We start from the raw sequence: 12,192 nt of genomic DNA on the forward strand, positions 1-12,192 counted from the left end.
CAAGGAACAAGAAATAAGAAATAGCATAGCAAGCAAAACAAAATAAGCGATAGGCTACAATTATCAACTAATCACAGCGGTTGAATACCGCTGTGCTGCTGTTAGTATCACAAGACTTCGTTGAAAAAAAAAATTCTTATTTCATATTTATTATTCCTTATTTTTGAATTATTAATCGAATAACGCTGCTGCCATCGCTGGATTCCGCTCTTCCTTATTTATTATTTGTTTCTTATTCTTTATCTCTAATAGCAACAAATGTCAATAGTTATTTCATTTAATGTGTTGACGTCGTCATCACTCTGTGTAACATGGTTTGAACGCTTCACTGTACTTCTTAAGCTTGTCTCAAAATAAAACAAAACACATTGTGCTTGTATATAAATATATAATGTTCGTAAAAATTAATTATTATATAAAAATATAAAGTATTTTGTGGCGCAATTCAAATTAACAGGAGTTATTGACTATGTTCACATGCTAGTACATATATCGGAGGTGCTGATAACAGGAATACTGGTGGTTCTGAAAAAAAAAAAAAATTAAATTAAAAAAAAAAAAATCTCAAATCGTTGGTATGTCTTAATTGGAATAGAGTATATACACATGAGTTAATCTGAAATATTTACCTGCATTTTTTAAATTATCCATAGAACTACTATGTTGACCATTATTATTCCTGAAAAAGATATATAAATTTAGATAAGGAAATGGTTAATTTAGTTGCGGGTTAAAAATGGCAACATTATAAATAGTATTGTGGGAGATTTTAATACAAAACATTAAGAAGTAGTTCAATAAGGGTTTGAAAACGCATTCATCGGTTAAATTTCAAAGGTATGTCTGTGCTATATCTTGTAATCTCGTTATCTGTATATCTTGGACTATAGACAACGTGTATTTTTTAAACATAGGAGGAAGTGCTTAGGAGCGATTCTGCTGTGTAGACACCACTAGCCTAACACATTGGTGCCGTTATTATATAAATCATGCTTTAAATCGACAATACGCCTCTAAAATTGGTAACTTAGTCCCTTTTGCCCATGGCTCAGTCAACTAAATTCCAATTCAAACCGAAATTTAACAATACTAAGTGTTGCTAGGTCCCACACAGACGGACAATATCAAAGCCTCACCACAGAGTAATATTATTAAATTATTAAAAAAATAATATGTATACTCACTTCTGGTCATTTAGAGTAATATTATTCAAAGATTTCGACAAACTATAACCGTTCGCGGTCACGTTCTGTAAATCAGCTAGCGAGCACGCCTGTCGCAACCTAGCGACCAATTTGTGCTGCAATTGACAATTACACGAACAGCTGTTACTCGTATCTTCAATGTTAATTATCGGTACTTTCAATCCATTTGTCATACGAGATTCGTTGCTGTCATTTATTTGACTTTGACAGTATTTCCCGCCATTGTCATAAATGTTGCTAGTGTGAAAATTTCCTGTCATTTTCGAGCTTGACGTACAAGTTTGACAGTTCTCAATAGGTTTAGTGTTGCGTGAGGTGTGAGGGTCTAGATGTCGATTTATATTCGGATCGGACGCGAATTTCTCGTTCGCTTGTATATTCTTACGATTTCTCTGCATCATCGATAATTGGTACTGCCCTTTGCGTGTCGTCGTGGGTGAAATGTTCGGCGATCGGCTCGGGGAGGTGTGTGCTGATTTCGTTTGAATATTTTTGATGGCATGCTTTATTTCGTACTCTGTTGCTATCGCTTCAAAAACCTGGAAATAATATATATAACGAGAAGTTAGGCATACACTCTTTATCAGACATGATTATATTTAAAATATACGTGTAATCGTTCTAGTTCGTAATATATTTAATTTCGATATCTTTTTAAATGTTTATCTTTTCGCTGTCATGTTTACTGTTTACTGACGTTGCCAGTATGAACGATAAATAAATAAAACTTTTTGAAGCTTCAACATATATTATGATCATGAACATGCAGGATTTAAAAAATATTGACGTAAATGTGAAAGCGCTAAATTAAAAACGGAATTATTGCAATAGGGAAGATGCACTATTTTTATTTTTGTGTTTATTTTAAAGAACTCCATATATGATAGACCACGAGTATATTAAAAATCCAAAACACTCTAATTTAATGTAGTTTTAAATTTTCGCGCGAAAACGGATCCTTATTTCGTAAGACTTCTGTCTGCCACTGGCCCATTGGCTAGACATTTTTTTGTAAAAAATTACAACGTACTCGATACTTTGATAAAAGCCATATTGACACATGTTTGGTGCCAATGTGTTTATTCTATTAAACAGAGTTTTCAAATAAGTGGTTTTTCTGACACAAAACTGAGAAAAAAGTGGCATTCAAGCTGAAAAGAGGAATCTGGAGTCTGCTTTGACGAACCCAACTTCCATTTTTATTCGAAACACAATTAATTAACGTTTCAATATTCACTTTTTTTACAACTATAACCTCAAATAAGTAGTCATAACAGGAGTGACGTCACTGAATAATATAGTGTTTCGAAATACGATTCGTTTCAAGTTACTTTAATTCGTAATTATTGTTAAAAAACAACATTATATCAAATTTAAACCTTGCAGTTTCCCTTCTTTTATATTTTTTCAACATTTTAATGGCAAAAATTCAATAAATACTTTATTTGCATGTTCCCTATTCTGCATATTCTGGTATAAGTCTAACACATATTACTTTAGTTATTTTTTCTGGTATGAGTAAAAAAAAACATATTTATAATTCAACTCAAAAACTTACAGTATATAAATAAAGCAAGAATGATATGTTATGTCATGTAATTCAACTGTTACCTGTTCGGCAATCAAGTTCCTCGCGAAGGGCGAATCCTTGGCGGGCAGCGTCTCTCGGCACAGCGCACACCTTTCCAATCTGTTCCAACAGCCTGTAAGTTGAGGTTACAAAAGGTCGATACAAGATTTTATAGATGATAAAAAAGCGTGGAGTTAATACTTGTTGACTTCCACGCAGGATACATTACATACATATATAATTGTATTTATCTAACATGACTTTGTATTTTTTAAATGTTGAAAAAATACTGAGTTTCTTGCCGGTTCTTCTCAGTAGAATTTACTTTTCGAACCGGTAGTAGCTTCACTTAATTGTAAAACGACGATTCAAAAGTGCTCGTAAAAGCCTACTTGAATAAAGTTTATTTTGATTTGATCAATATATATGTAGCTTTAGCTGGCTAACCTTCACAATATAAATGTGATCGTGCACAGTTAAGAGCCTTGGTCGCGGTGGCTGCGCATACGCAGCACGACAGAGCCTTCACGACTCCCGCGAGGGCTCGGCGGGACTTTTCGCCGCGGGAACCCCCGCCGCAACTCCACAGCAACTGAAAGGAGAACCATCTTGTATAACATTCTTTATGGATTAACTATTTTAAGTAGCGTTATATTTTATTTCTTACTCGTGAACCGGCCCAGGTTTTCACGGATAAAATACTGATTCTAAATATGCGACGACATCACATTACAAACTTCTAAAATGATCAGTGTTTATTTGGTATATTGTTCATGTATTATAGACGAAAACCTTTATCTCTAATCATTCTATCTATTAAAAAAATCCGCATCAAAATCCGTTGCGTAGTTTAAAGTTTTAATCAGTGGCGGATTTACAAAGCTGCCGCTAGTAGGCTATTAAATTTTTGCCACCCCTTATTAGAATGATTATGAACTAGATGATATTTATGTCAGTTACTAGATTATTTTTCCAACCCGCTGTGTAGTGACGAGTATACGGATTACGGACGTAATGTGTATACATATAGTTATAAGTTTTTTTTCAAATTCTGTAAGATAATAACAAATTTGGGCTAAATTTCACGTTCCCCTAAATCTGCCGCCCTAGGCTCCAGCCTACTTAGCCTATTGGTTCGCCATTGGACTTAAGCATACAAAGGCACATAGGGACAGAGAAAACGACTTTGTTTTATACTATGTAGTGATTGACAACGCTTTATACGATCATGTAGGGATAGGCGATGTATGGATTAAATATTGGTGTTGACATCTCATTTCAGATGTTAACCTTTCTTTGTTTAACTTTACTATGTACGATATGTGAGAAAGACACAAAACGAATATCATATTGGAAACCGTGTAACATTCACTTCATCTCTTTCTCACAGATGTGTTTGTATAAAGTTAAAGAGAGATAGGGAGAATATTTCACGGTATGGGCATGTTATGTGGAGGAATGAGGACCATGTTGTAAGGTCTTGATCATGGCTACAGAGGTAGAGGACGACCAAAGAAACGATGGATGGATTGTGTGAAAGATGATTTTTTTTTTATAGTATAGGTTGGTGGACGAGCATATGGGCCACCTGATGGTAAGTGGTCACCATCACCCATAGACAATGACGCTGTAAGAAATATTAACTATTCCTTACATCGTCAATGCGCCACCAACCCTGGGAACTAAGATGTTATGTCCCTTGTGCCTGTAGTTATAACAATACTGAGTACTGTTATTTGGCGGTAGAATAACTGATGAGTGGGTGGTACCTACCCAGACGGACTTGCACAAAGCCCTACCACCAAGTGATATGGCTGGAATGAAGGTTTCTGTGACGTGTGATTGAACATGGAAGAAGAATATATGATGTGTTGATCCCTTATCAACTTGGGTTAAAGGCATGAACACGTCTTGGTAGCATGCGTAAGCAATCCCGTGGCGCCTGCCGGAAGATGGAGAGGTTACCGCTGGTTTTTTAGTGGGTAAACCCGGTGGACCTGGGCGCACTCGGCGTCCAGGGAACCGGGGAGTGAACCCCCACTTTCCATTACGTGGGGTAAGCGCGTAACGCGTTTTTCCAGCGAGAAAAAAAGGAGGATAATGAACTAAGCTTGTCAATGATGACGATGGGACGATAAATCTGACATGAGTAATGATTCCAAGAGCAGGAACTACGACTATACGTGCTTTTCGAAACTTGGCAGGACATTTTCAATTTTCAACCTGTTACTTGTACTCAGGACCTCGGTATTTGAGGCTTTATTGTCAGTACATACGTATCTACAATAAAGCTTCAAATCACAAAAGTAGCCTATGTTCTTTCTTGGAGTTTTAACTTCATTCATACCAAATTTCATAAAATTTTATTCAGGTTTGGCCATGACAGAGAGATAGACGGATTTTCTTTCACACTTATAATAATAAATATAGCTTAACTTACTTCGGGATCATCTTTGGGGTCCACTCCGCAGTTCCAGACTAACAGAGAAACGCCACGACCCTCACCATCCCCACGTATTAAACCAGCGACCTTACCGATCTGCAAAAACAATTTTTAACATGAAGTCCTTAAATATATACAAATACCAACTAGTATCAGTTAATGAATAAATCTTGAACGCGTGGAATGGTAGCAACAATGCTAGCAGCATTTCCACAGATAACAGCAGTCTGTAAATTTCCCACTATTGGGCTAAGGCCTCTTCTCCCTTTGAGGAGAAGATTTAGAAGACATTCCACCACGCTAGTCTAATGCGGGTTGGTGGAGGCCAACAGTGGGAAATGTATAAGCTGCTGTTGTTGTTTTATCTATGTATATACAGGGTTAATGGTAATTCGACGTATTCCTGTTAGGAGGTGATAGGGGTGACTATGTGCAAAAATTTTAACTCCCATATGCATGATCCAAAAGTGAACCATCTTTGAGTTATCACGTTTTTAGCTTTTTTCAAAATTTGTCAAAAATGCAACTTCAAAAATTTATTTAAAAAAAGACTCAATTATTTTTTTTTTTTCTTCTGAATTATAAAAAACGATTAAACACTGGATATTTGTCAATGTTTAAATAATAATTATCTGTCCAAATTTAAAAATGCGAGACCGTATATTACATATATATATCTCCTTAGAAGATGAATTTGGAAGTATTCTCTTTTAGCGCCCATTTACATTTCATAAGTAATTCCTACGCAAAGTTAAATCCTGTTAGGACACACAGGGTCAGCATTGTATATCAGTTAGTTATTTTGAAGTTGAAGTATTGTTAAATTGTTGTGGTTGTTACCGGTAGGCCAAGTAAATCCTTGCCATCAGCTTGGAGCAAGCAATCTCCTCTCTTCAGGCCAGCGATATCAGCTCTGGAATCTGCAGTTACTTCATGGATCTGTTGAGACAAATTGTTAATGTACGAAATGTTTAAAAAGTTCTGCGGTAAACCTACAGATTACAACCATTCACATAACGTTCCACCAATCAGCGCGCGACATGCAACCGTTCTACGCCGGTTCACGATTTGACCGGTTCCCACCGATATGTTACAATATAGCCAAAAATAATACGTTAAAAAGTTCACAATATTTCTTGTAATATAACGAATTTTATAATCTTACGGTGACATATTATACACATATGCGGACGGTGGATTTCCCTGTAATCCGAAAAATGGCCGCACGACTACAAAATCTGTAATCTGATAACGACTACAACATTTAATCAAATTCGAACTAAGCAATTAGAATCAAAACTGCTTCGAGCTCAATGGACATGGCGCTTTCTAACCTGGTAAATGCTTCATCTATATTTGCAAAGATTATCAAAATGACATTAATAAAAGACAAGCCAGATTTTAAATGTTAAAATAGAGTAACTACTGAGTTTCTTGACGGTTCTTCTCGGTAAAATCTACTTTCCAAACCGGTGGTAGCTTCACTTAATTGTAAAATGACGATTCGAAAGTGCTTGTAAAAGCCTACTTGAATAAAGTTTATTTTGATTTTGAAAGGGGATGTCTGATTACCCTGTAGCGGATTTACAAATCTGCCGCTAGTAGGCTAGTAGGCTGTTCAATTTGTGCCGCCCTTACTTTTTTGCAACATTTATGATTTGTGTCCTCATTACATCGGCTTTTTCCCCGTTATTAGTGTGATTATAAACTAGGTGATATTTCTGTCAGTTACTAGATTAGATTTCCAACCCGCTATGTAGTGACGAGTATACGGATTACGGACGTAATGTGTATACATATAATTATAAGATTTTTTTTTAATTTCTGTAATATAATAAAAAATTGGGTCTAAATTTGCCGCCCCTCTTAATCTGCCGCCCTAGGCTACAGCCTACTTAGCCTATTGGTAAATCCGTCACGGATTACCAGGAGTTCACTGTACTGAATTTACTTACCCAAGGGTATGGGTCCCACAACGTCCTTGTGAGCCGGAAACCAAGACCCTCACCTTCGTCTTCAGGTAGATTCAGCTGCGAAAAGAATTGAATAATATATATTTATATCTCAGTTTAAAAACAATTTTGCCATTAAAGATTATCTAATAAATAAACATGTATTCTCTGTTCCCACCATAAGAGGAGAAAGCCAAATAAACAACATTTGACGGCGAATCGTCGTGAGGAAACCTGCATGTGTCTAATTTCATCGAAATTCTGCCACAAGTGCATTCCACCAACCCGCATTGGAACAGCGTGGTGGAATATGTTCCAAACCCTCTCCTTAAGGAGGGGAGGCCTTAGCACAGCAGTGGGTGATTTACTTTACTTTTTTTACTTTACTGGAAGTCAACGACTAACCTCGACTAGTCTTCAGATTTTTTTCATTAAGCAACAGAATGTTTAATATTTGAATACATCCATGTATTTAAGCTGCCAAAAGATTTCGTTGCTCCTGATCACGTAAAACGTGACTCGTTTTATCCTTATCACGATACAGCAAACGAAAGTGTGGGAACATACTAATTTAATAGTTATCATCCATCTTGCGTTTAGGTTTTATGGGTTTTTTATCTGTGTATTGCACACTTCATACACGAAATCCTCGTAAACAAATTAAAGATAACATGAAGAGCATGGCACCATGGAACCAGTGGGTTTTGGAATCGTGCACAGGGTTACCACCAAAAACACATACAATAATTTTTATATTAAAAAAAAATAAAAAAACAAAAAAAATACTTTATGCAAGTAGGCTTTTGCAAGCAATTTTAAGTGAAGCTACCACAGGTTCGGAGAAAAACCAGCAAGAAAATCAGCGTTCACTCTTCTCTTCACTTCTCACGTTCACTCTTTTTCAACATTTAAAAATGCAGTCATATTAATTAAATACAATCATAATGTATGTAATACATCCTGCCTGGAAGTCAGCAAGTATTAGCTCCACACTTTCTTATCTTGTATTGAATAATATGCCTTCTTTACCAATGATTTGAATTTTGTGAAACGGCAAATTTAGAATGGTTAGGACCATTCTAAACCTATTTACGTCACTATATGGGTACAGTGACGTATATAGGGCGATGCTACCGGTGCCCAGGCACAGGGCGTAGACTTTCGGGCGCGCAAGAATAGACAGACTGGCCAGGACTATTGTTTTTTAGTTTTGCTCATGTTAAGATTCCGCTGATTCCCTAGTGCTCGATTCCAATATAAAACGTGCTAGTATCATTAAAAACATACATCGCGCTCATTTTTTGGCAGTACACGAGCGTATTTTGTGTATAATGTTTATCGTTAATGGGCAACGCATTTGCAGTAGTGAACCTGCGTTTAAGTTTTAGTGAGTGAGACAGTAAAATAGGCAAAGGGTCTGCTTAAATAGGGCGCAGTTATAGAAGCTCGCACAGGGCGCAGAAAAGGCTATTTACGGCACTGGTACCACATATGTATTTATCACCCATTAAAAAAGTATTGTAAGTCCTCAAAGAAAGAGGACGCCTTGGCCCAGCAATGAGAAATTTGAAGGTTACTTTGTAAAATATAGGTTTTCATTCCATCCATTTCATCCCGGGGATGAATTCTGAAATATAACTCACCACAACGAGACGTACGCCGGCTGTATACTCCTGTTCCGGGTCGCCGTTTAGTATTTGTGAATCCATATCTGAAATATTAAATAAATAAATATGAGACAACATCACATACATTACTCTGATCCCAATGTGAGTAGCTAAAGCACTTGTATTGTGGAAGATCAGAAACGGCGGCACAAACACGACATAGACAACTAATGAACTTTTTCCACATAGAATCATCTGGGAATCGAATACGGGACCTCGGTGTGGACCATGAAATACTGCGTACACACTGCTCGACCACGGAGGTCGTCAAAACCTTCATGTTTTTCCACTCTCTAAATCAGTATTTATTTACAGTGGAAAGTTAAGTAAATATTAGGCAATATAGAAAACATTTAAGTCTCTAGGTCGTAATATACAAAACTATCACTTATGTCATTTATATTTATTCTTGGTGGTAGGGCTTTGTGCAAGCCCGTCTGGGTAGGTACCACCCACTCATCAGTTATTCTACCGCCAAAAAACAGTACTCAGGTTTGAAGGCTGAGTCAGTGTAACTACAGGCACAAGGGACATAGCATCTTAGTTCCCAAGGTTGGTGGCGCATTGACGATGTAAGGAATAGTTAATATTTCTTACAGCGTCATTGTCTATGGGTGATGGTGACCACTTACCATCAGGTGGCCCATATGCTAGTCCGCCAACCTATACCATAAAAAAAATATATATATACAATTCATATATATATATATATATATATATATATATATATATATATATATATATATATATATATATATATATATGTATATATAAACTAGTATTCGCACGCCGCTTTGCTCTCATTTTTAAGTGTTGCCAAGAATAAAAAGTACCCTTTGTCTTTTCTTAGAATTCAAGTTTGCTACACACCAAATTACATCAAATTCGGTTCAGCAGTTCGGTCGTAAAAGAGCGCTAGATATACAGAGTTACTTTCACATTTGTAATATAAATACAGATATATTTTTATAATAGATATAATATATTAAAAGTAATGTAATAAGTACAACTTACCTCTTTATTTTTTTAATATATAGCACAGATAAACAAGAAAGCTGAGCTCACAACGAAACAAACCCAATCGAACTGCTAAATTCGATAGCAGTACAACAATCTAGTGATGTGACACAGTATATCGATATTAATTTATTTGCAACTCCTTAGCGAAATATATTGCTTTAACAACAACAGCCTGTAAATTTCCCGCTCCTGGGTTAACACCTCTCCCCTTGAAGAGGTTTGGAACATCCAACACTCTGTTCCAATGCCTGTTGATGTATTCACATGTGACAGAATTTCTATGAAATTTGTCACATACAGGTTTCCTCACGATGTTTTCCTTCACCGCCGAGCACGAGATGAATCATCAACACAAATTAAGCACATATTACATAAGCTTGCCTGGGTTTGAGATGCACGCGTTCTAATCACTGGGCCATCTTGGCTCTCTCACATATTGCTTCATAATAGTGCTAATCTCATTGTTGTTTACGACTAATATGTAAGTTGAAGTCGAGATAGCCCAGTGGTTAGAACACGTGCATCTTAACCGATGATTGCGGGTTCAAACCCAGACAAGCAACGCTGATTCATGTGCTTAATTTGTCTTTATAATCCATCTCGTGCTCAGCGGTGAAGGAAAACATCGTGAGGAAACCTGCATGTGACAAATTTCATAGAAATTCTGCAACATGTGTATTCCACCAACCCGCATTGGATCAGCGTGGTGGAATATGTTCCAAATCTTCTCGTCAAAGGGAGAGGAGGCCTTTAGCCCAGTAGTGGGAATTAACAGGCTGTTGTTGTTGTTGTTGTATGTAGGTGTATGACTAATATAAGTCCTAGGAAGGACATAGGCTTGATTTACCTAGCTCATGACAAGCAATCCACTGACGCGAGTGAAGCTACGGGGGGAAATTAGTTACAAATTAGACTGATAAAAAAACCTTTCTTTGAATCCACTTAAGTAAAGTTTCGTTGTATGTTCTTTTTAAAATTAATAGCTCATTTTGTTAAAAATCTTAAATAATAAATAACAATTGAAATAAAACTAGTTTTAACGGATTTAAATCGCGTATATTAATTCCAAGACCAAGAATCAGTCTACCCGTGACCACGAACGCTGTAAAGTGCTCGAAACGTCGGTCGGTATGATAAAAATAATTAAAATACGCGATTCAAATCCTTTAAAACTAGTTTTATTTCAATGTGTAACAATCGCGAAAATCTACGACAACATTAAATAACAATTTTTCGTAATGTAAAATATCTGCCTCATCGTATCATAAATTCAATTCTATCGATACTTTCACATCACTATTAAAACCAGCCGACCTCAAAGCACGGTCGCGCTGACCTACAACATGTCGTAACACCGACATCATCGGTATGCACCATTCATCTCAATATTTATAAGATCATGTGTTCAATAAAATAGATAATTGTAAAAATTTGACCGGGAATTATTTTATTCAGCCATAGTCATTCCAATTGGGACCTTTGCTTGTTTTTTTTTTATTATAAAATTAATTTTCTTGATTTAAAAAAAAAAAAAAACTTTCTTCTTACAAGTAAAGGTAGATACTTACTCTGTGTATTATGTACAAGGTGTACCCGCGACCTTGTACGCGTTTGAATTTATCACAAATAAAATGTTGTAGCCTAAGTTGCTCCTTATTATGTAATAATAATCAGTTATCAGCCAGTGAAAGTCCTGTCAAAATCGGTCCAGGTGTTCAAGAGATTAGCCGGAACAAACAGACAGACCGATAAAAATTGTAAAAAAATGTTATTTTGGCATATGTACCGTGTATACATACATATGCATTAAGTAAAAAGGGCTATTTTAATATAAAACACAGACACTCCAATTTTATTATAAATATGTATACAGACATAGATTAAATAGCATACACAATAAAGTCATTTGACATTTCATTATTACGAATCATTTGCAATAAATACATTCGTAAAGAAGGCATATTATTCAATACAACATTAGAAGATAAAAAAGCGTGGCGTTAATAGTTGTTGACTTCCAGGCAGGATATATTACATATGTACATATATAACTGTATTTAACTAACATGACTTTGTATTTTTAAATGTTGAATGAATAAAAATTTTAACAAAAAGAAAAGACACACTGATTCCAAATATAACAATAACTGTAACTACGTTATATAATCGTAAATCGACTTTTAAGTAGTCTAATATTTTTCATTTCATTTTACTTAGGAGGACTCTAAAAATATGTTGAATAGGCAATTATTCTTATTACTTTTTAGTGCATTTTTATTTGTTTTAAAATAGTGTTTTGTTTGAAGTCGGTTTTTCTTTTTGTCATAATTTTTAT

General features: G+C 35.7%; 1 protein-coding gene across 1 annotated transcript; it reads right to left on the reverse strand.

The window, feature by feature from the left end:
* Window positions 1–422: 422 nt before the first annotated feature.
* Window positions 423–9,945, reverse strand: LOC124542244. Its single transcript, XM_047120192.1, has 10 exons — window positions 9,852–9,945; window positions 8,814–8,881; window positions 7,174–7,248; window positions 6,059–6,157; window positions 5,216–5,314; window positions 3,223–3,367; window positions 2,817–2,908; window positions 1,185–1,744; window positions 630–679; window positions 423–525 (listed from the first exon to the last, which is right to left on the reverse strand). Exons 2-10 carry the CDS (start codon window positions 8,877–8,879, stop codon window positions 461–463), a joined length of 1,251 nt encoding a protein of 416 aa, XP_046976148.1. The 5' UTR covers window positions 8,880–8,881; window positions 9,852–9,945; the 3' UTR covers window positions 423–460.
* Between the last annotated feature and the right edge of the window lie 2,247 nt (window positions 9,946–12,192).

Source organism: Vanessa cardui, chromosome 30, assembly GCF_905220365.1.
Source record: "Vanessa cardui chromosome 30, ilVanCard2.1, whole genome shotgun sequence".
Taxonomy (NCBI): domain Eukaryota; kingdom Metazoa; phylum Arthropoda; class Insecta; order Lepidoptera; family Nymphalidae; genus Vanessa; species Vanessa cardui.

What these genes read in the sequence shown, in the direction of transcription:
- LOC124542244 (XM_047120192.1), bottom strand. Translation starts at nt 8,879, where the DNA reads ATGGATTCACAAATACTAAACGGCGACCCGGAACAGGAGTATACAGCC. An exon ending in ATCACATTTATATTGTGAAG is followed by an intron (nt 2,909 to 3,222) that starts GTTAGCCAGCTA and finishes CTCAACTTACAG; the next exon opens with GCTGTTGGAACAGATTGGAA. An exon ending in GGATAATTTAAAAAATGCAG is followed by an intron (nt 526 to 629) that starts GTAAATATTTCA and finishes TTTTTTTTTCAG; the next exon opens with AACCACCAGTATTCCTGTTA.